Source organism: Chionomys nivalis, chromosome 14 (assembly GCF_950005125.1).
Source record: "Chionomys nivalis chromosome 14, mChiNiv1.1, whole genome shotgun sequence".
NCBI classification, from domain to species: domain Eukaryota; kingdom Metazoa; phylum Chordata; class Mammalia; order Rodentia; family Cricetidae; genus Chionomys; species Chionomys nivalis.
Genome location: NC_080099.1, coordinates 27,170,652 through 27,194,704, shown reverse-complemented (window position 1 = coordinate 27,194,704; position 24,053 = coordinate 27,170,652). Strand labels below are relative to the sequence as shown.

At 42.5% G+C, this 24,053-nt stretch overlaps 2 protein-coding genes across 2 annotated transcripts in view; both read left to right on the top strand.

Moving 5' to 3' along the window:
• Ccdc192 (coiled-coil domain containing 192) overlaps window positions 1-24,053 on the top strand; it is a 183,853-nt gene that overhangs the window by 6,394 nt on the left and 153,406 nt on the right. The window contains exon 3 of the mRNA XM_057789268.1: window positions 22,478-22,585. Coding sequence (XP_057645251.1) covers window positions 22,478-22,585 — 108 coding nt within the window. The remainder of the gene's footprint in view (window positions 1-22,477; window positions 22,586-24,053) is intronic.
• Window positions 13,474-14,460, top strand: LOC130887071 (proteasome subunit alpha type-5). The gene has a single exon (XM_057789359.1). The coding sequence runs from the start codon at window positions 13,576-13,578 to the stop codon at window positions 14,299-14,301; it is 726 nt and encodes a 241-aa protein (XP_057645342.1). The 5' UTR covers window positions 13,474-13,575; the 3' UTR covers window positions 14,302-14,460.

The window sequence follows — 24,053 nt, the reverse complement described above, 5'->3', positions numbered from 1 at the left end:
GCTCCCAATTAAGTTCCCAGAGTTCAGAATCTATTCCTTTCCAATTTAAAGTTGACATGATTGGGATGTCTAGGACTTGGAAGAGCCTGCTCTGCTTTCCTTCCTGTCTTTTTACATCTCTAGAAGGTTACACCTTTAGCTGGAGGAAGTTGGGCTCAGAGACCACAGAGGCCATGGCATATCCAGAGTTACTGCTGCCCCTTCTACTGCAGTGTTCTGTTAAGTCATGGAAAGTTTAGGACAGAATACCTCAGAACACATATGTAGCATGAGGCACAAAAAACACGGGTGACATTCAGATGCATCTATTATGTCATTCGTTTTAGTTTGGGCAGGGAAGAAGGTGGTAAGAAGGATGAAATCTTCCAGTTGTGTGAGGTCCTCTTGGCCATGTAGGCATATCGGCACATACTCTACCTGTCAGTCACACTGACATGGACATGTTGCTCTTCTTTGCTTTTAGGGGACTGTCCTTTCAAAGATTTTAAGTTCCACATCCTTTGGTGAGCCGTGAATTCAGAAAAGTATGGACTCTATTTATTAGTCTCCACAAATCTGTAACCCAGTTTCAGACATCTAAACTACTCTCTGTCGATTATCATTTGAAATGACAGTTGAGGGCTAAGGTGCAGGCCTAGAGCTGGGTGTGCCCCTCATACTGCTACGGCAGCACACGAACAGAGTCCAAGAATCATTGCCATTACAGTGGTGATTTTCTTTTTTATGCTGTTAACTCTTAAGAAATGGTGATTTGGGGAGGCTCAAGGAGCTTACAGGTGTGAACGGTGAAGTAGAATGTGTTCACATTTGATAGGGACATTACAGGACAATTCACTTCTAAGCTACCAGGAGGCCACCATGTATCTCAAACTATTCCTTTGAGCCAGTTAGACAATCAAGATGTTATAGAAAAGCAAGAGAAGAGAAGTAAAATGTCTTTGCTCCATTTTATCACCTGACAGAAAACACCGGAGTATGTAAAATATCTTGTTTGAAGCTGTTTAGGAAATAAGAATTCTATTGTACAGAGGGTTGGCCTAAAAATGATGGAGATTGTTCTCCTCCAGTTAGTCTTGAGAATCCTGGCAGTGGGGAATACTAACAGAGAGGCACACCCAGAAGCCAGAATATGACTGTGGGTTTAGGCACACTAAGATTATCATAGAGCTATTCACTTCCCAGCTGTAATTTAGTGACAACTTCGTTAAAGAATCATTAGTTTAGTGTCAAAGACACAAAAGATCTTTGGGGTTGGGTTTACAAGATGACCTAAAGTTATCTAAAGGAACCTGCATTGAGTGAAGACAGGAAGAGATGCTGTAAGTCATGTCAAGTCGTTGGCTCTGGGCTTCCTGTAACAGTTGGTCTGAGAGAGGCAGCAGCCAGTTTTCCAGTTCCTCCAAAATTTCACATTCTACAATGAGCTTTTATAAGATCCCTCCCTTTGATGAGCAGAAGTTCAAATCATTAACGAATCGAGGTGTCAACAGGACCCTGCACTTTGAAGGTACATTGTTCAAGGGATTTCAAGGCCCTTTCATTCTTCAAATGAGAGCAATACAGACCTGTAGTTCTATGTATATTAAAATAGAAAGATTTGCCAGGATTCTAGAAAATGGGCTAGATTTCAAAGTTTGCCACTTTAATAAGGAAAAAGTAATAGCTCAGGACACTTGCTCTGCCTGCTTCCTTCCTCCCTTTCTTTCTCCCTTCTGGTTTCTCTTCCAGAGTCATAATGGAGAAATGTAAAGAGCACAGGTTTTGGTGCATAGTTGGCCATGTGAGTTAGGATGATAGAGCTGTCCACCAACCCTAAAACCCCCCCTCCACCTCCAGCATTTCCCCAAGCTTCATATACAGGAAGCTGCACAGTAGGTACCTTTTCCAGCAAACTCTTTGACTCAGAAAAAAAAAAAAAGAAGTTACCTTGTGGTCCATTAGTGTTTCAGTATGTCAGCAGGACATTCTTACTGTGGACTCAGATTCCTTTGTGTGGGATGTGCATCTGTGTTTATCTTTTTGCCTGTCGACTGATGTTTGAGTTATTTCTAGGTTTGGGTTCTTGCAAATGACGCTAGGGATGGTCATGGCTGGTTCTTTGTATGCACATATGGTTTCATTTCTTTTGGGTGAACTCCTAGGACAGGAATGGTTGAATCATATGGTGAGCATTCCAGTCTTTGTACAGAAATGATTCCCCGCCCCCCTCTTGGGCAAATACCTAGGAGTGGAATAATTGAGTCAGATGATGTAGCTCTTGCTTATTTTGCTTAGCTGCTAAATTGTTTTGCAAAGTGGTTGCTGGCATTTTTGCACCTTCACGAGAGCCATGAGAAATTTCTATGCCTGTACATTGTTTCCAAACCCAGTAAAGTTAGCCCTTTTAATTTTTGTTTTTTAGATATTGAAATTATACTTCATTGTGGTTTTGAACTTGCATCTCCTTAAGTAACAAGTGATATTAATCATTTTATGTATCATTTTTCTATCTGGCACTTAAATATTTTGTTCACTTGTATATTGTATTGCTTGCTTCTCATCATTTGGTATTGAGAATTCTTTATTTTGTCATTCTGACAACTCTTTCTCCAGTCTTGGCTCATTCTCTTTGTTCAATTAACAGTGTTTTCAGAGGAGCAGAAGTTTTCAATTTGGTGAATTCTAATTTAATAATGGCTACTTTCATGGTTCATGCTTTTGGTATCTCATCTAAGGAATCTTTGCCCAAAGGCACAGATATTTGTTCCCAAGATTTTGTCTAAGGGTTTCATAGTTTGGGGTTTTATAATTAGGTCTAAGATCCATTATGAGTTCATCTGTCTGATAGCTGAGTTTCTCTTCAGGAATTCCCTTCCATTGGAAGCAGTTGCTTTAAGTTTAGAGACAGGTTTTCCATGACAACTTTATGCGGGGCCTCTGAGCTGTGGCTTCCACTCAGTCGTGATGGCTGACTTGCCAAGCTGCCCTTTGAAATGAGCTGGGACTCCATTGCCTTCCTTCCATCAGCACCATCTTCTATCAGACCTCTGTGGACAGATCTCTCTCTCTCTCTCTCTCTCTCTCTCTCTCTCTCTCTCTCTCTCTCCTCTCTCTATCTCTCCCTCTTCAGCTCAGTTTCTTTTGACCCTAACTTAACAAGGTCACAAAATCAAATTTAGTGGTCAGCTAATGATGGAGATTTTGTGAGTGAAAATTCATAAGAAGAGTTAATGTCTTTTTAAAACTTAATTTTTACATACCAACCCCAGTTCCTCCTTCCTCTCCTCCTGCTCCTCCCCTTTCCCCCACCCTACCCCTATCTGTTCCTCAGAGAGGTTAAGACCTCCCCTGGGAAGTCAACTAAGTCTGTCCCATCACCTTGTTGAAGCAGGACCAAGTCTGTGGTCCCCCCATGCCTAGGCTGAGCAAGGTATCTCCCCATAGAGAACAGGCTCCATGAAGTCAGTTCATGCAGTAGAGTTAGATCCTGGTCCCACTGCCAGTGGCCCCATACACTGCCCAAGCCACACCACTGTCACCTGTACTCAGGGGGCCTAGTTCGGTCCTATGCAGGCTTCCCAGTTGTCAGTCAGGAGTCAGTGACCTTCTACAAGTTTGGGTCAGCTGATTCGGTGGGTTTCCTCATCATGGTATCATGGTCTTGACTCCTTTGTTCATATTATCGCCTGTCCCTCTCTGCCTGGAGCTGGGCCTGGTGGTTAGTTGTGGATCTCTGCATCTGCTTCCATCTGTTTCTGGAAGAGGGTTCTAGCTTTTCTGGGGTCATGGACTGTAGGCTGGTTACCCTTGTCTAGGTGTGTGTGTGTGTGTGTCTGGTTTCCACTTATGACATACTATAGTTGTCTTTTCTGGTCTGGGTTACCTCACTCAGGATTTTTTTTCTGGTTCCATCCATTTGCCTTTTTTTTTTTTTTTTGCCACCAAATAGTTTTCTGCTGTGTAAATGTACCACATTTTCTTTATCCACTTTTCCCTCGAGAGGCATTTGGATTGTTTCTGGATTGTGGGCAAGAGGGAAATCAGGAAGAGGAACAAACTCTTGTTAACCATTTAGAGAAGTCTTTTTTAATGTTTTAATGAATACCTTTGTAAACTTGAAGCAAATAAGATATTTTATTAAAACAAACCATGGTGATATTCCTATATTTGATCCAAAACATTTTCCCACAGAAAGAACACAAATACACAGGGGAGTGAAAAAGGAGAGGTGTATTAGTTAGTTTTTATCAAAAGACACAAGCTAGAGTTACCTGAAAAGAGGGATCCTCAGTTGAGGGGTTGCCGCCATCGGATTGGCCTGAATAATGATTGATGGGAGGGCCCAACTCACTTTGAGCAGAGTCAGCCTGAGCAGGAGCTGGTTCTATGTTATCCTAGAGGGGTAGCCAAGGAAACAAGTAAACAGTGTTCCTCCATGGTCTGTGCTTGAGTTCCTCCGCCTAGGTTCCTGCTTGCAGGTACTCATTCCCTGGCATCCTTCACCGAGAGACTATGGTTGGGACATGATAGCCAAGTGGCTTCTGCTCACAGCAACAGAAAAGCAAGCAGGCAGAGAGTTAAGAATCATGATGGGGAATGCTTGGCATGGATGCTGTATCCATGTAGCCAGCAGAGGGTTAAGAAGCATGGTAGGGAATGATTGACATGGATGCTGTATCCACGTAGTCAGCAGAGGGTTAAGAAGCATGGTGGGGAATGCTTGGCATGGATCCTCTATCTCTGTAGAACAGTACTCCTACGTAATATGCAACTGTGTACAATAAATAGATACAAGGAAAACTTTCAAAGAATTCTTTAAAATCAACAAATAGCACATAAAATTCAACTTCCACTGCGAGAGACAATTGGTGTAGACAAGTATTATTTCCTCCCCAGATCCTGGAATTGGGATGTTAGTTAGAGTTTCCAGTCATTGTTCCGTCTTCTGCATACTGGTTTGCCCTCTGAGCTCTTGTCATCTGGAAGCAGCTGGTTCACAACATTCTCTCCTATCCCTAGCTCCAGCCCTGCCCCCACACTCGTCTCACTTCACTGGGTCTAGATTCTGTAGTCTGGATTCTATACAGAATGCACTATACAGCAATTTTGAATTCAGTGATGCATAGAAAAGCAAGCAGTACCTTTCGAATTGGTAGCTTCATCTTTGAGTTACTATGAATCAAGATTGAAATGCTAATTCGTTTTCATTTAATTTAACATTAAAGTTTTGAAAGTTATCTATTGCAAATTATTGATGTTTTAGTATTTTGTTTATCTAAGTAATGGTATTTTCTCACCACAAAACCCATCCAAAGTCCTGGACAGAGGGGTTCAGAAGAGCGCTAAAGGCCCCCTGGGCTGATGCTTCAGCTGAGCACACACTTCCAATAGCCACAGAAAAGAGGGGATAGATTGTCCATGAGAAGTGCTTCATCCAGCAGTCAGCATTGCTTCTGCCACTGGGCTGGAGAATAAAATCACGTGGTCCAAAACTACATCACAGGGTGAAGACCTAAGATCGTGTGAGGAGCCTGGGAGACATTTCAGCCATGTTTAGATGGACAGGAACTTCAACTCAAAACCAAGATAGATTTTTAGGACCAGAATTAAGCCTGAGAAAAGAAATATTGTTGAGAGACAAAGGAAAGAAGGAAGAAGAAAAGAAAAAGGAAAGCATTAGCTTTCTTATTAGCATTTCATCTTAATAATAAGTTCTGTTTAATTTGGGAATCATGGCTGTGAAAAAGACAGTTTAAAATGAAGGCAGACAAAGAACTGGAAAGGAAATGATCCTTCCTAGGCCTTTGTTAATTTCTTTGGTAGAGTAAATGTATAAGAACCAGAAGGTTCTGTCTTCACGCAAATATGTTTTCATTTTTTTAAAATGTCAACAAGCAAAGAAATTTAGAAAACATGTGTCTTTGGAACAGACTGTTTACACATAGATGTTTTTCAGAGTTCCCCCAGGAGGGTTCAGTGGAGCAAAGGACCTTTATAAACGGCAGCAGTGGATTGGCTGAGAAATTGTTCCGTCAGGTGCCCAGGCCATATTTTTCCATCATTTGCTTCCTTCAAATGACAAAATGTTCCAAATAACTGGTATTATTTGGGGGTGAAGGACACTAGTGTTGTGAAGTGCAGACGTGTTATTTTCTGTGAAAGTGGCAATGTTGAGACAGTTATACAGACAGAAGCAGGAGAGAAGTTGCTTCTGGGAGACTCAGGGTTCCTCTGTGTTAATGTTTTAGATAAGACCCAACTCCACATCTAACTTGCTCCTCTTCTGAAGCAGGCTGAGTAAGGGGAAGTGTCTTTGGGGACCGCAGAATCAGTCAACCTGATTTGAGAACACACTTCTGTTGCTGAAGAAAATTGAAAGTTGGCAAAGATTTTCTCAAGAGAGCCAGTCCTCCCGAAGCAGAAGCATTAGGACGTTATCCAACCCTGCTCTCCCGAAGGGGGAAAGTGGCCTTTGGTGAGGAGTGCTGCAATCTTGAGAGGTTGTGAGAAAGCTGGGGAGCCCTGAGGCAGGCAGTTAAGGATAAGAGACTTCAAGGGAAGGCACAGACAGGGTCACCCTCAGCCTCTGCAGGCAGATGGGAGCTCATCGGTCTAATTTATCTTAATAAGTTAGTTAAATTGAAACTAGCCGCTGGTGATAAGAGCCAGGACCTCTCAATGAGAGCTGAGGTGTTTATGTTCAATCAGCTAACAGAGAAAATTGGCTAATTTAAAGCATGTTTAATAATTCTGATTAGTGAGCCGTTATCTCTACTCAGTGAGGACTAAAGAAACGAAAGGATTCTCCAAGGTTGTCTAGTTGGTGGTCTCAAAGAGCTGACTTCTCAAAGCTGTGCGTGAATGAACACACATGATGACAAGATAAGTTAGTTTCTGGAAATTCCACTCTTACTAAAGAAGAACCTCATCACCTTCCACCCGCTCAATCCATTTAAGGAGCAGTTAGAAATATTCAAAATAAGTGACAGAAAAATTATTTGTGCTATTTATTGCAACATAATATCTTTAAATCTGAAGTTTTTATATACAGGGCTAGAGAGATGGCTTAATGCTTAGGTGCAATTGCTGCTGTTGCAGAGGATCGGGTTGGGTTCCCAGCACCCAGGTGAGGTGGCTCCTTGTACCTTCAGCTCCAGGGCATCCACAGAGAAATGATACCAAGAGTGTACTCTCTTTCCGCCTCTCCCATCCTCACAGTACTGACAACGGTTTTCTAAGAGTCTAGACTCCCATCCTCAACTTCCACCATTCTGTGGGAAATTCTGTTAGTTCATTTTTAGCCTCTGGGACTTTGTTCTAGGCCTTATAAACTAAATACGCTTGATAAACACCAGAACTATTCTTCTGAGTATGTTATTCAGTACCTGCATCCCTGTTTCTCTTCAGTTAGGAAAAAGAAAGAAAACTTTTCTTGATTGAGTCATAACTTCATACAAAGGGAAATTAAACTGGAAGGCGTTTTTAAATTAAATGTGATCTGAAAACATTTTTGGGATTAAAACATTAATGGAATTAAGTCCTGTTTGCTCTTTGTTGCTTGGTTGCTTTTACTTGCCTCAAATGCTGTGACTCTGTAACAGCCTTCTTCCTGTAGGGGCCAGAACTACCTACAATCAATCATCTTGCAGTAGGTCCCTGTGGACCATGACCTGAACCCCAGTGGGTCTCCCCTTCTGTGGAGAGTGGGTTGACTTCCACGGGTGTTCTGGCTGTCCTTTCCTGTTAAAAAAGACTGGAGAAAGAAAGTTATCCACAGTAATTTTCCTTGTTAAAGTGCCACGTGTCCTTCTGATATCTCAAAGGTCCAAGTGGTAGAACTGGTTTGTGATTCAGAGCAAATGAAGAAAGCAAACTGTGGAGTGCATGCAGATTTTCAAACCACTCAAGTCCTCATCCAGAGAGCTGTGACGCCATCACCATTCTACCTGAATCACATCAATCCTCCTCCTCCTTCTTCTTGTTTTTCCTCCTCCTCTTCCTTTTTTTTTAAAAAAAAGATTTATTTATTATGTATACAGTATTCTCAGTATTCTGTCTGCATGTATGCCTGCAAGCCAGAAGAGGGCACCAGACCCCTTTATAGATGGTTGTAAGCCACCATGTGGTTGCTGGGAATTGAACTCAGGACCTTTGGAAGAACAGGCAGTGCTCTTAACCACTGAGCCATCTCTCCAGCCCCACCCTCTTCCTCTTCCTCTTCCTTTTCTTCTTCTTCCTCCTCTTCCTCCTTCTTCTCCTCCTCCTCCTCCTTGTTATTCAGTCACTTCCAGTAGAATCTAGGAAAAAAATAAATAATTTGATAAAGTAAAATTTAAACTTAGAACATCTCTGTGTCAATGAAAATTTTGGCATCCATTCATTATCAAAGATGGGGAAACTCTGTTACACACCCTCTTGACAAAACAGAAAAATCTACATTCTTGTCCCCAAACAGCATGTGACATGTCTTTCTTTATTGCTTTTGGTTGGATTCTTGAGTTGAGAACATCCATAGAAAGCTGTGATCTGGAGACTCGATGCATTTCATGCATATGGGTAATTCCACTCTTGGCATTATTTTCTAAGCTTACCACCATCCAAGAGAAACAAACTGTAAGCTGTTCACGAAATTCAAACTCTTCTAGTTTAAATTTCCTGTTAACCAATTTCAAGTCTTAAAAGTTTAATTTAAATACATGATTCATTTTATTTAGCCTAATATAGTCAAATTCCCTTCACTTTGACACATAATCAATAAAAAAATATTTACAAGACACATTGCATTCTTGTGTGATGGACTAAGTTGCCAGAATCTGGAGAATATTTTCTACTTAAAACACATCTCAGGAAACAAAAAGAAAAAAAGAAAAAAGAAACAAGCAGTTTCAAGAATTGGAGAGCTGCGTTTGGTCAGGGCATCTTTTGGGAAATGGTGGCTGGTGTCAGGTGACCTCTGCTTCCACATGCATCTTCTGGTGTTTCTAAAACTTTGGAGATGTTTCCTCTGGGTAAGTGTTCTTCTTTTGTGCACAACTTTTGGGAAAGTTCTGGATTTAAAAAAAAAAAAAAAAAACGGAACTGACTTCAACAGAATCTGAAGCAGATCAATAGAGTGGTGGCTCCCCGTTAATGCCTTTCTGGAGATGCCACACACTGTTGGCAATAGAGAGGAGCTGAAGATGAAGATGGTTTTAAACCCATTTCGATGAACTGCCTGTTTAGACTTCTCTATCATTTACATTTCTGTTTTCTTCCTGGTATATTTTAAAAGTCATATCGTTTACTTGTTGAGTATCTGGCTATAGTTCAAAAAGTTACTTTCTTAAAAATTGCACCTGGTAATCTTCCAAAATTGCTTTTAAATAGAATTCTTAAACTGTAGGAATAAACAATACAGAAGGTGTACTTAAACACTTAAATAATACCATAGTTTATCAAAAACACATAAGAAATTTCAACTCTTATTCCTTGCCTTATTAGAACATATGTTTTTGCTACATTATAAACATGTTTTTCATGTAATTATTTACACAACTTTAGTAATGCAATTTAGTGGCTGTAGGATCAGAACTGATTCTTTTTTTAAAAAAAAAAAAACAACTTGAGTTCTATTTTATTTCATGTGTATGGGTGGTTTGCGTATGTGTGTATATGTGCACCACCTGTGTGTCCGGTGCCTGTGGAGGCAGAAGAGCATGAGTTTCCCTGAAGTGGAGTTTTGGGTGGTTGTGAGCCACCATGTGGTGCTTGTGACTAAATACCAGTTCTCTGCAGGAACAGCAAGTGTTTCTCCAGCCCCAAACTAATTCTTTTTTTTTTTAAATATTTATTTATTATGTATACAATATTCTTTCTGCATGTATGCCTGAAGGCCAGAAGAGGGCACCAGACCTCATTACAGATGGTTGTGAGCCACCATGTGGTTGCTGGGAATTGAACTCAGGACCTTTGGAAGAGCAGGCAATGCTCTTAACCACTGAGCCATCTCTCCAGCCCCCCCCCCCCAAACTAATTCTTTAGAAACACGAAAAGCACAGAAATATCTCTGTTTGTCTTTCCCTGTAGACTGTGTTAATTTTTGCTTGCAGTTCAGTAGTTGCTGCATCACTTACAATTTTAAAAATCACATCCAAAGGATGTAGCAAAACCCAGACAATTTGTCATGACCATTTATATTTTTCAACTTGTGAAATGCCCTTCATTTGTTGATGCTGCATAGGAGATAATCTGCTCTGCAATTCACGTCACAGCTCAGCTTCATACAGGCTACACGCTGTGCCTGAAAAATGTCTGACTGAGCTTCAAGTCTGAAATGCTGGAAAAGGAACAGTTTGCTACAGTTTATCTTATGTAACAATCGAGGCAATTGGGAGCCCTCAAGAGTTCCAAGGCAATTTCAGCAGCAGTTGGGATAGATAGCAGGAATGAGGTAGAGCTCTTCTTCAGTGTGCTTGAAACAATATTAAAATAAAGTTTTATACACACATATACTTAAGAGTATATAGATGAACATAAAAAAAAATATTTCTTCCTGTCTTTCTTGAGCACACATTTCCATCTCCCAGGATAGCTTCCCCCAAGTTGTCTCTGCACAATTTCCTGTGAAACCTGATTCTTTGGCCCTGGCCCGCTGTTCACTGTCTCTTCTCTCTACCTCCTCCCTTTCCTTAGTTGGCCCAGAGAACATGTCAATCAATCAATCAATCAATCAATCAATCAATCAATAAATGAAGAAATGGGTTGAGGCTACTGGGTGATGGGAGAAGAGACAGGCTGTGTGTCCATCAGGTCCTCACCCTACCCTCCAGCTGCAGTTCTAAACATTTGCTCATTCATGGTGCTTTCTTTTGCTGTCTGGAGAAGGTCAGATCACACAGGTCCATGGTACCATAATCACCACAGTCTGCGAGCCTTGTGTCCTTATAACCATCCCCTAGCCTCTGCTGGAGCTGTGAGCTCCAGAAGCTACATCCTAGAAATGCCAGCTTCAGAGCTTTCATTATTAATGGTTACCATCTTGCTTTCCACTGTGGGTCACCATGGAAGTCCTGGCCTGGAGGTATGGCCTCTCTTTTCACAGATGAGAAATGGGAGTTCAAAACAATCAGTGATGTGAAGTCACACAAATGAATGACACTTATTTCAAAGACCTCACACCAGTCATATTTATCCTTGATAGCAACAGGCTCCTTTTTGCTATAATGAAGAGGAAATGGGTTATTGAAGATAATCGGGTATTCTGAAGGTTCTTTAGGAAAGTCAGAAAATCCAGCCTGGAAACTGTGTCCATGACTCTGCAGTCTCATGACAAGCCTGGGACTTCTGCCTCTAGGCAGGACCTCAGCATTGCTTGTCACTTTGCCTGAGTATAGAATATACCCCCAATGCTGATGACGCTGCCACCTCTGGAAGCAGCATGCCCCTGCCTGGCTGACCATCTTCTAGTCCGCTTGCCATCTTTTCTCAACATCCCATCCACACTGGAGTCTCAAGAGGATGTGTCTGACGGCGTGGGTCCGTGTCACTCCGCTAAACCTTGCTGCAAAGGAAATTTGAGAGACCTTAGCTTCTCCTTCGGAGACCTAGAATTAGTGAGATGAGAAACTCTCCAAATACATGGGGAGACAAAAGGTGACCGAGCAGTATGGGGGATGGCCGCCCTGGGCTAAAGATGAAGGGATGCTAGAGCTTCGTTCCTCAAGCGAGGAAATTGAGGCTCACTCAGAAGCTGCATTTGTGTGAGCTGTATTTCCTGTTAGTATTCGTCTGCCTGTCTCTTAGAAGTAGTGGACTGGAAGACTTTGATAGAAGTGGAAATTTACAGTGAAAAAAAATGAGCTTTTGTGCCTGTCCTCTGCCTGCCTTATCAGCCTGGAATGCTCTATGGAAATTGTTGCTGAGCTTTTATCTGATACAAAAGGGTGCATAGCCCATTTCTCCTTCTGATCTCGGTTTTGAAAAGGAGAGAGAGTCTGTTCAGATGCCAGGCTTGGGAGAAAATCTTTCTCATTATTCACCAAGTTCAACTAAGGATTTCCTTTATGGGTTTGGGGAACAGCATCGTTGGAGTGTGGGCATTCTTATCAGTGCAGTTCACTTTCTTGAACATTTTTAAAATGTTTATATATTTATAATCTAAACACCATTGGCAGAAAAACATTTGTCACCCTCTGAACACTGTCAGTATACAGAATATAGTAATTTATACAACAAAACGAACTGGAAAGTTACAGGCATCTTGGGCACACAGTTGTATGACCTCACCTGCATAGTGACCTGACAACTGTCCTTTCTATAGGCACGTCTATTTCCTCAAATAGTGACGTTTAGTAGGGGGATGAATTGCTGGTTAATATGCCCATTTACTCAAAATGTAAACTTTTGTGTAATGTGTGAAAAAGTTTCTGTCTCCCAAATATCTTAACCATTCAAGGTGAATGATGTGTTTTGGATAATTTTAATTAGAGAAATCAAAATCCCCCTTCCCCCAAGAATATTTGAATTTTTTCCCTTTTAATCTTTTGTAGCTTTTATTGTGTTGCAGCTTCTTTTTCTCTACTCGATTCTGACAGCAGTCTTTCGAAGTAGGTATAGGACAGTTGAATTTATTTTAAAACAGACGTCTCATGTTTTATGGGCTGGTGTTAGAGGTCTGCTTTCATTTTCTTCCTGAATTTTGTTAGATACGTACAGATGTTACCATTGGGATTAGCTTTGAATTGACTAGCTTACCGTGTTAATCAAAACTCTCACTGTCGCAAGCACCCTGAACTTTCTCATCATATAAAGTCAAAACTCCAGGGTCAGGAGGTGATGGCGCACACCTTTAATCCCAGCACTTGGGAGGCAGAGGGAGGTGGATCTCTGAGAGTTCGAGGCTACCCTCATTTAAAGAGTGAGTTCCAGGACAGCCAAAGCTACATAAAGAAACCCTGCCTTGAAAGTAGAAACTCCACACTCATTTAACAGCTACCCATTTGTCTCTGTGTCCTTCATATTTTAAAGAAATGAAGTTTTCAGTAGCAGGATATTTTGCTGTTTTATTCCTTGCCTTATTGTGAAGAGAACATAGCCTCAGTAGGAAAGTCTTCAGTCTATGGACAACAAGCTTGACATGGGTGATTGGCAAGTTTTAGTTTTAAAAACCAAGCGTGGTTTGGAAGGTGTGCTGTTTACTGAGCAGAAAGTGAAAATAATTTTCTTCTTTTGCGTGTGGGCCATTTCCTGCAGAAGATTGTTTGTTTACTCACCTGTATAATTTATGATTATATTACCCAAATCATATTGATATGTTTGTCCAGAACTGCGTTTATTTTACATAAAAATTCAAAGCATATAAAATATAATATTCCTTTCGAACAAAGGATTTACAATTAGCTCTGACACTGTAACGGAACTCATCCTAAAATTATATGCAAAAGTGTGCATACATGTGATTCGAGTAGGTGGAATCTTGAGGTTCATCAAACACTTAAAGAAGTTTGTCAGGAGCAGGCTCCTTGGTGCTGTGGCGGTGTGGTTGACTAGGGTGCTACTTGGAGTCGTGTGGCCCTTGAAAACCCCGCGTATCCACCACTGCCTCCTCTGGTCCTCGCCATGTTCCTCACTCGGTCCGAGTACGACAGGGGTGTGAATACTTTTTCTCCGGAAGGAAGATTGTTTCAAGTGGAATATGCCATTGAGGCTATCAAGCTTGGTTCTACGGCCATTGGCATCCAGACATCAGAGGGTGTGTGTCTAGCTGTGGAGAAGAGAATTACCTCCCCACTAATGGAGCCTAGCAGCATCGAGAAAATTGTAGAGATTGATGCTCATATAGGTTGTGCCATGAGTGGGCTAATTGCTGATGCTAAAACTTTAATTGATAAAGCCAGAGTGGAGACACAGAACCATTGGTTCACCTATAATGAGACAATGACGGTGGAAAGTGTCACTCAGGCTGTGTCCAATCTGGCTTTGCAGTTTGGAGAAGAAGATGCAGATCCAGGTGCCATGTCTCGTCCCTTTGGAGTAGCATTGTTGTTTGGAGGAGTTGATGAGAAAGGACCTCAGCTGTTCCATATGGACCCATCTGGGACCTTTGTACAGTGTGATGCTCGAGCAATTGGCTCTGCTTCAGAGGGTGCCCAGAGCTCCTTGCAAGAAGTTTACCACAAGTCTATGACACTGAAAGAAGCCATTAAGTCCTCGCTCATCATTCTCAAACAAGTAATGGAGGAGAAGCTGAACGCCACGAACATAGAGCTAGCCACGGTGCAGCCTGGTCAGAATTTCCACATGTTCACAAAGGAAGAACTGGAGGAGGTGATCAAGGACATTTAAGGAGGAGCTATCCTCAGACATCTGTGGGACAATTTCAGTTCTCTTGATTGCCCTTAAACTTTATTTCCAGCTCTTATGTCATGGAAAATATCCAGTATATGTGTGTTTTTTTATGATGTCTGTACATTACAGCAATTCTGAAATAAAAGAATTTTAAAATAAAAAAAAAAGAAGTTTGTCAGTGTTTTAAATCAAAATGGCAGAGCACTGTGTTAGACCACAGATGTAACTGTGAAATAGACCTAATGAAACACAATGTGAATCCAGGTGTCCTTGCGGCCAGACCCTGTTTGTAGCAAAGTAAAGCATGGGAGGTAGGGACTTTATACAATCCCTCCTGCTTTCGTTTGAGGTCAACGTTATTTGAGAGCAAACAGGAACAGATTAGGGTGGCCGCTTATTGATTTAAATTTTTATAACTTTTCAAATTTTTTTTGAGCTTACGATTATATTTCTCTCTTCTCTTTCTCCTCTTCAAATTCCCCCATAGTACTCTCTCATAGATCGCCTTCAAATTCATGGTCTCGTCTTTCATTAATTGTTATTGCGTGTATGTATGTGTTCACATATTCAAGTATATTCCTACACAGAACCCTTGCTCAGTCCATATGGTGTTACTTGTATGTATGTTTTCAAGGTGGGTGATTTGTTATTGGATAACCAATTGGTGTGCTCTTCCCTGGGGAAAGCAAGTCTTAATCAAAGAAAAGAAAAAATAGCCCAAAGGTACAGAATGATATATTATGAATCAACATAAAAGTGTTAGAGTAACTACTAACTTTTTTTTATTGTTATGTACAACCAAAGCCCAGAATTTATGTATGGACAGAACTTCCAAAGTAACAAGTTCGGTGTGAGTATCAACCATGCCTGACTTAGCAATTTCCCAACCGCTCAATACGTAATCTAAAGTGGATGGGTTTTTGGGTAGAATTGAAATAAGAATGAGCATACAAAGAATTTGGTGCAGGCCATTGTACTACTGGCTGGTTTTGTGCGCCAACTAGACACAAGCTAGAGTCATCAGAGAGACAGGAGCCTCAGCTGAGGAAATGCCCCCATGAGATCCAACTGGAAGGCATTTTCTCAATTCTCTCCATTCCTCAGCGGGGGAGGGTCCAGCCCACAGTGGGTGGTGCCATCCCTGGGCTGATGGTCCTGGGTTCTATAAGAAAGCATGCTGAGCAGGCCGTGCGAAGCAAGCCAGTAAGCAGCACTGCTCCATGGCCTCTGCATCAGCTCCTGCCTCCAGGTTTCTGCCAGGCTTGAGTTCCTGTCCTGACTTCCTTCAGTGATGAACAGCAATGCTGGCCCTTTTCTCCCCAACTTGATTTTGGCCATGCTGTTTTGTTGCAGCAATAGAAACCTTAAGACAAATTGGTACCAGTGTAGTGGGGATGTTGCTGTGACAGACCTGACCATGTCTTTGGGAGATTGTGGAAGGACTTTGGGCTAGAAAAGCCAGCGAGCATTAAGAGCTCTGTGGGGTGTTCCATGGGAGCTTGGGGGAAAAGAATATTGAGAGCAGTGCAGGGGATGGATTCCTGGCTTGGGAAGTTTAAAGAGTCTATCAGGGCCATTTGTTATTTTGAATTAAGAGTTTGTGGTTCTGGTCGGCTGGGGCTGAAGAATCAGCTGTGAATGACAAGTATGATAACTACTAAAGCAAAAATTTGTTTTCCTGGGACACTGGATGCTGCGCAGCTGGAGCTAAGAAATTGGTGGTGATTAAGAAGAGACCGGCTTCGCTGAGGTGAAATCTTCTGAGAAGCTATATTCCAGAGGTGACCAAGGTTGCCCCTCATGTTGGCAGCTGGACTTGATAATGTGTAGGAATCATCCAGGTAGTACTGGTTTTGAAGGCATGAAGGGGTCATGGAGAGCAGCTGAAGCTTGGCACTGTGAGAGGTCAGGAGAGGCCATTGGTGAAGATGCAGCTTCAGTGGCAGTTGAAGGCCCAGGTCATAGAAAGAAGTTGAGGCTTGGCACCGTGAAGAGAGCCTATGAGAGGCTTTTGGTGAAAGTGCAGCTCAGGTACAGCAGAAGACCCAGCGTTTTGGAGATGCCAGCACCATGGGGTGACCACCATGATCGGCAGCTGCGGTGGAGTGGAGCCAGCTGGAGCCTAGAAGACAAGCTGTGTATGCCGAGGAGAGCAGAGCTGGAGAAGTGACCCCAGACCGTTGGAGGACCCAGAAGATGGTGAGAAGATCCCAGACATTGGACGGCTGGAATTTTGTTTTGCTTTGGTTTGATCGTGACTGTGCCTAGATTGTTCCCTCTCAAAGAAAGTATTTTCCTGGAGCCCACAGTGGAGAGACCTGGATTTTAAAGACTTTGGATTTTGTTTGTCTTTTTGAGACAGGGTTTTTATGTAGGTTTGGAGCCTGTACTGGAACTAGCTCTTGTAGACCAGGCTGTCCTCGAACTCACAGAGATTCACCTGCCTCTGCCTCCTGAGTGCTGGAATTAAGTGTGAGCCACCACCGCCCGGCTAGGACTAAGACTTTGGATTTTTAGAGATTGGCTTTTTTTTTTTTTTTTTTTTTTGGAACTGGAATTTTAATGTATTTGAATTTGTAAAGGCTGCGGGACCTTTAACATGATTTAAAATCTTGGGAATGGATAAGAATGGAACGGTTGTGACTTAATAGTATTGTTTGTGTGTCAAGTTGATGAGGGGTCAGTTGTACTGGCTGGCTTTGTATGTCAGCTTGACACAAGCTAGAATCATCAGAGAGGAAGGAGCCTCAGCTGAGAAAATGCTCCATGAGATCCAACTCTAAGGCATTTTCTCAATTTAGTGAGCACTGGCGGGGAGGAACCAGTCCAGGTGGGTGATGCCATCCTTGGACTGATGGTTCTATAACAAATCAGACTGAGCATGGGAAGCAAGCCAGTAAACAGCACCCCTACATGGCCTCTGCTTCAGCTCCTGCCCTGTTTGACTTCCCTCCATGATAAATAGCAATGCTGAGGTGTAAGCCAAGTTAACCCTTTCCTTTCCAACTTGCTTGTTGGTCATGGTGTTTCATTGCAGCAATAGAAAGTCTGAGACAGTCATTATTTAAAAGTTACTAATGAGGCTTCCAAATGATGCCATCTTCCATGGTAACAGTCTTCTTTAAATTGAAACATGAGCCCACAATTCCCTTATGACATCACTCTCCTCTGTTGGTGATGCTGTAGACTAGAACCACAGTCAAACCTGATACAGAACGCAAGGCTAATTAATCCTTAGAAATGGGTTTGGTTTGATTTATGAGAAACCAAGCATCCCACACACTCTGTCAGACAGATGTCCTCCAGAGAGGACAGGACCTCCCAGATGAGAAGAGCACCCCCTAGGTAGTGCCCTCCTAGCTGCTCCCTAGCCCACCCCAGCACCTGGAGCTCAGTCATGTTGATGAAGCTTCATGCGGCCTCCAGCTGTGTTCGCTGCGGGTTTGAACTTTAATATCTTATTGATTAGTTATAAGGCAACCCCAACACAGATGAACACTGCTTCACGGGAGACAGTGATGAAATTTCCACTGTGAGGGAATCCTGATCATGAAAAATGTGAGTGAAAGAGTGATTGAAAAGTGTCTGTAATGTAGGGCTCAGAAAAAGGGGCGGGTTAGGAAGGCAATGTCAGCAGGGGCAGACCTGAACCTGCAGGAATCTGAGCAGATGACAGATCGGTGAAGACATAGAAGCCCAGGGTGTCTACCAGGCAGAGAGAAAAAGAACCGATGGCATCAGTGAAGAGATGAGATGCCAGACTGGAGGCTCAAGCCCTGCAAACTTTGCTGAAACAGTTACTAATATGGAGGGAAGTGGCTGTACCTCCAAGCAGGAGCTCTGCCGGGCACCTGGCCTGTTAGACTTCTCAAATCTTAGGGACACTGTCTCTAAAACTGACCTGTATCAGAATACCTCTCTACAGAGGAGGAGTCTATGACCACTTACTTTTCAAGGACTGTGCATGCATGTGTTGGCTGCACTAGACAGCTTAATCCCATACCTGACAGAATTTTCCACCACTCTTGTAATAGCACAAAATGTACTGGTGAGAATTCTTTTTTAATGTTTTTCTTTTAAATCAACTAGAAGTTTTTAATACCAAACTGTTCTTTTTTCTTTATTTTATTTTTTATTACTTTAAAAATAACACCTATCAAAATTCCCACTTCCTCCCCTCCTCCTACTTCCCTCCTGCTCCCCCCCAACACCCTCCCCCCTCTCCCCTCCAGTCCTAAGAGAGGGCAAGGCACCCTGCCCTGTGGGAAGTCCAAGGCCCTCCCCACTACATCCAGGCTGAGCAAGGTATGCATCCAAATAGAATAAGATCCCCAAAAACCAGTACATGCAGTAGAGACAAATCCCAGTGCCATTGTCATTGGCCCCTCAGTCTGTGGCAACTGTCAACCACATTTAGAGGGTCCAGTTTGATCCCAGACTTGTTCACTCCCAGTCCAGTTGGAGCTGGTGAGCTCCTGTTAGCTCAGGCACACTGTCTCAGTGTGTGGACCAACCCCTCGTGGTCCTGACTTCCTTGCTCATATTCTCCCTCCTCCTGCTCTTCAACTGGACCTTGGGAGCTTAGTTCAGTGCTCCGATGTGAGTCTCTGTCTCTATCTCCATCCGTTGCCTGACGAAGGTTCCATGGTGATATTCAAGATCATCATCAGTCTGATTACAAGGATGGTTGAGATGGAGGAAGGACTGATATGGGAGCAGGGAAGGAGATATCTTGAGGGAGCCATTTTGGGGTTGACAAGAGGCTTGGCTCTGGAGGGCTTCCCAGGAGTCCAAGGGGATGACTCCAGCTAGGACCCTGAGCAGTGGAGGAGAGGGTGCCAAAACTATTAATATTTATTGAAGGTGTCATCTGTTGAAATGCTTGCCTATTTTACTTGATTAAAGCTTTTTCTTTCTAAAAGCCCCACCATCACCTAACCCCCAAGGCCATAACCTTGCCCTCTTCTACCTCCTCCCACCCCTGACCCCGGCAAGCAGAACTTCCTGGGGCCATGAACTGTGTTAGTGCCAGAGGCAGCATACATGGAAAGTATTGCTAAAAGAAGCCATCGTCAACACTCAGCATGAAGGACAGCTTGCTCTGGTATAGCCGTCTTTGAGCTGCTGAGCCTCTGTTCAATCAACAGTTATTTATTTGGCTTCGGTTAAGGGCTCAGCAAAGCCGTGTGACCTCTGCACACACAGCCAGGCTCGGAGTAGAAAAACCAAGTTGTGTCCAGGACCTTGAACCAGCTCTCAAGGTTTGAAGAAGTTTGACGGACAACACAGAGTTAAGTCATCTGAGGACACAGAAATAAAGTCAGTAAGAACTAGTGAGAGCGTAGAAAGTACCCAGATAGATTAGAGAAAACAAGGACAGACAGGGAGAGAAATTATAGATTTTCCTCTACTAAACTCAAGTGAGAAGCTTCTACAACCCCAAACAAGTCTCTACTCAGTTTCTGTATGTTTGTTCCATTAATAAACTTATCAATCCAAATACATGCTTACTTGTGTAATTGCTTGGCACTTGACTGTAATCAAAGAACATGTTTGATGATGAAAATTATTTACTAGTATTTTAGTTTAGTCATAACTCTATGTGTTTAGAGTGACTTGGCATTTATGTAGAGATATTTAAGACCTAAAATTAGAAATAGGAACTACTGAGTTGTTGGAACTTCTCCATTAGGAAATCGCACCGTCTTATGTAAACGGTGTTATAACTTGCAGTTTTGCAGTATGGAGTCATGCAGTCATCTCCTTTTTAATTGTCATTTCCATGCTTATTTATAACATGCTTTGATCACTTTCATCCCGTTACCTTTTTTTGTTCCCCCTCCAACTCCCCCTTTCCCCTTTCACAGCCCTAATGCCCCCTTTACTTTCAAGTCTCCCCTCCTTCCTCCACACGTGAGAGACAATGTGTCACACTTTGAGAAGGCCTTATGTGACATAATAAAATGATCTTCTTCCATTAATTTTCTATCGATGGCATGATTTCATTCTCCTTTATGGGAAAATAAAGCTCCACTGTGTATATATGCCACATTTTCTTTATTCGCTCATTCATTGATGACGTCTAAGCTGATTTAGTAGCATGGGTGTTGTGAACATCATTGCAATGAGCATGGATATGCAGGTCTCTCTGCGGTATGCTGACTTGGACTCTGGGTATCTACGCAAACTGGATGATGTGATAGTTCTAATTTTGTTTTGAGGACCCTCCATGCTGACTTTCCCAGTGTCTGGGCTAATTCCCATTTCTACTAGCAGGGTCTAAGTGTCCTCTTTTACTGCATTTTTGTCAGTTTTTTGTCTTCATAAAACAGATTGGTAATTAGTGTCATTCACCTGTCGGTTTTATGAGTAGTTCAGATGTATAGTGTTTACAAGGGCTTATCCTTGTAACTTAAGCCCCATCTCTGCTTTTCTGCCTTCCTAACCTATGAAATGAACAGCGACTAACTGCATCTTACCTTTGCAGGGCTTCTGAAACTCAGGGTGCCCCTCCAGTCAAATCTCATAACTTCATATAACTTCTCATAATTCTCCCCCTCTTCTCTCTCTGTCTCTCTGTCTCTCTCTCTGTCTCTCTCTCTGTCTCTCTCTCTCTGTCTCTCTCTGTCTCTCTCTCTCTGTCTCTCTCTCTCTGTCTCTCTCTCTGTCTCTCTGTCTCTGTCTCTCTCTGTCTCTCTCTCTGTCTCTCTGTCTCTGTCTCTCTCTGTCTCTCTCTCTGTCTCTCTGTCTCTGTCTCTCTCTGTCTCTCTCTGTCTCTCTCTCTCTCTCTGTCTCTCTCTCTGTCTCTCTCTCTCTGTCTCTCTCTGTCTCTCTCTCCTCTCCCTGAGTCTGTTTCCTGAGACTTAGATGGGGGTCTTGTAAAATGCACCCACTGTGACTAGGCCCCACACAATCAGTTCTTCTCTGTAGCTTGATCATTCATGAACCCATTCTTGAAAATAACTGAACCACCCTGGTGTAAGAGGGCCTGGTGACTCAGATGGCCTACACTATCACCATGCTAGCCTAAGATGGTCCCCCCCCCCCCCAGCTACAGGCAAATGGAGAGAGCTATGCAGCCGTGTACAGCAGACTTTGGTCTAGAAGACAGAGCTGTTGTATCCTGGAAACATTTTCTTGTCCTGTATCCTATGGTGGTCCCTTGATTTCACTAGGCCAGTGGCAGAGCCTCAAGATTCTATATCCAAACAGAATGGTTTTCTCTTAAATGACTGGTTCCATTTGCCACCAGATGGCACTATAGTATTACCAGGAAATGCACACATATTAAACCGATGGCGTCATCAACCAGAGGGAAAAACAAAGCCGCTATCTTTAGAATGTATAGGACCACAGTTTACCCTTTGTAAGCTTGATCCAAAACAGCTGTGCAGCCAGAGCATCAGCAGGAAAACAACACAGACCCCAAGAGGTCAGAGTGCTTGCTCCCATTGTGCTTTCTGTTCTAAGTTTTCAAATTGACCTGTGAATAGTGTTGCCACATTAGCTAGAGGATGGCTAGGACATTTCTCAAGGCTCAGTGTCCAGTCTATAACTGATTCTATACAAACTCTCTACTCATCCCATAGCTGGTAGAAAGTAACTTTGGAGTAATTTTTGAAAGGTTTGTGTCTGCTGGTTTGGATCTTATTAGCTAGGCTGTGTGTGGGAAGAGTGAGCTCATTCTCAACTGTGATAGCCCTTGCTCGTGCCTCTTGGAACAGACAGGCAAAATTCAAAGGGCACGCATATCCCTGAGTTCAAATGACCTTCCCGAAAGATGAGTGTTCAACACACAGCATGTAGGTGATGCTTCCCATCAGATGTGACAACACACAGCATTTAGATGACACTTCCCATCAGATGTGAAACTTTGATCCCAACCTCTTGGAGAACAAAAGTTGCAAATGAACCAAATTCTACCATGGGCAGTTTTATTCCCACGCTCTGAAGTTGTTCCTTGTTCCTTATTTTTTTTGCCTTCCCTTTAGAATGAGTTGTTGCTCATAACAATCTGTACTTTGTTAGTAATAAGAAAAGATTGGTATGAGTCTACAAACAAAACTTGTCCTTAGTTCAAAAAATTGTTCAAAAACGTTCTCAGGAAATTATTCCTACCAAAAACAAAAACAAAACAAAACAAAAAACTTGCTTCTTGCTTCTTGTTTTGAAGGAAGACTTACCAGTCAATAGACAGGCGGCGTTTACCTTGGAACAACTGGAACACTTGGAGACTTGCCTGAAGGAAGCAGAAGAGAAGGCTAGCGCTCTATTGGAACAGGTAATACCTGCCATGGGGACTGGAAAGATCTGCTGCTTGGGCTTCCAGACAGCAAGTTAAATGCTTTAGCCTCTGTCCCATTGACCCAACACAAGTACATACACACACACACACACACACACACACACACGTACATATATAAATCTACGCATAGACATACACACACAGGCAAACACATACATACAAATACAGTCACACACACAGACACGCACACACAGACACACACACAGACACACATGCACACACACAGACACGCACACCCACAGACATGCACACACAGACACAGACATGCACGCACACACACAGACACCACACACACACACACACACACACATCTCCTTTGTTTTAGTCTAACAACACTTCCTTTAATCTGTAGAGAGCTTTTTCAGCCTCTAAAGCCTTTTCATTTTCTGCACTTTTGTGCTTTATTTGGTTTTTCATTCACTGCAAGCCCCTCTGGGAACTGGGTGGGCTTTTCTTAAATAAGTGGTTTTCCTGAATAAGTAATGGATGTTCGCATTATAAATAGATAAACTCAGAGGTGAATGAAAACCTAGCAGAACCACACATTTTTTTTTTTTTGAATCGTTCTAGGAAAGTTTGCTCTGGAGAGAGGTCTTCAGGTAATGGCTTCCCTCTTGGGTTTTGTGGAATTAAGCAAAGCAGGTCATACGTGGTGTTTAGCTTATGTTGACTGGACATTGTAGAGCAGGTGTTCCCTGTATATGGCAGGCCTTGATTTTAGGCACAGTGGATGTGGCTATCATAAATTCTAAGTCCAGGGCTGGTACCATTTCCTAATGTATCACATTTTGAAAACAAACAAATAAATAAACAATGTAATGTTTGTTGTTGTAAACTTAGAATGCAAATCTTCCCAGAGCTGGGTCTCCCCACTTGGCACAAGTGACTGGAGAGAAAAGGACAGGGGACCCTGGAGGCTGGAAATCTGTATTAATTCTCATGGCTTGATGGACTTCAATAGACTTGGGGAGACGTTATTTCATGAGACTTCTAGGTTAACACAAGTACTTACACATCTAATTCTTACCGGGATGTTTCCAGGGGCTTGTAGGAAAGCGTGTCATTTCTTCTCAACCTACAAAGCAAATGTAGTGTCTGGGGGCTGCTCATGGAGCAGTGACTCAGTGTGATGGAAGCTGTGGTTCTTACAGGACTTTGGTCAATCAGGAGTGAAACTGTGGTACTCTTTAGGGAAAGTGTCCATCACAGATCCATGCCTTGTCAACTGCTGTTCCCCTAAAACAAACCTCAAACAACAGCAAAGTTATGAATTATATACATAGTAATGACGGACATGAAAGACTATTTCTAACTCCTCCCCAAGGAAGACCAGGATTCCAGAGACGTTTTGAATGAGTAACTAATGAAGAATTCCCTGCACTAAGATGTATGTGTATTTTACAATCAATTGCTTTCTATGAATAACTCCCTGTACTCTTCAAGA

Bases quoted from the DNA above. Each gene is read 5' to 3' on its own strand.
- LOC130887071 (XM_057789359.1), top strand. From the start codon at position 13,576: ATGTTCCTCACTCGGTCCGAGTACGACAGGGGTGTGAATACTTTTTCT.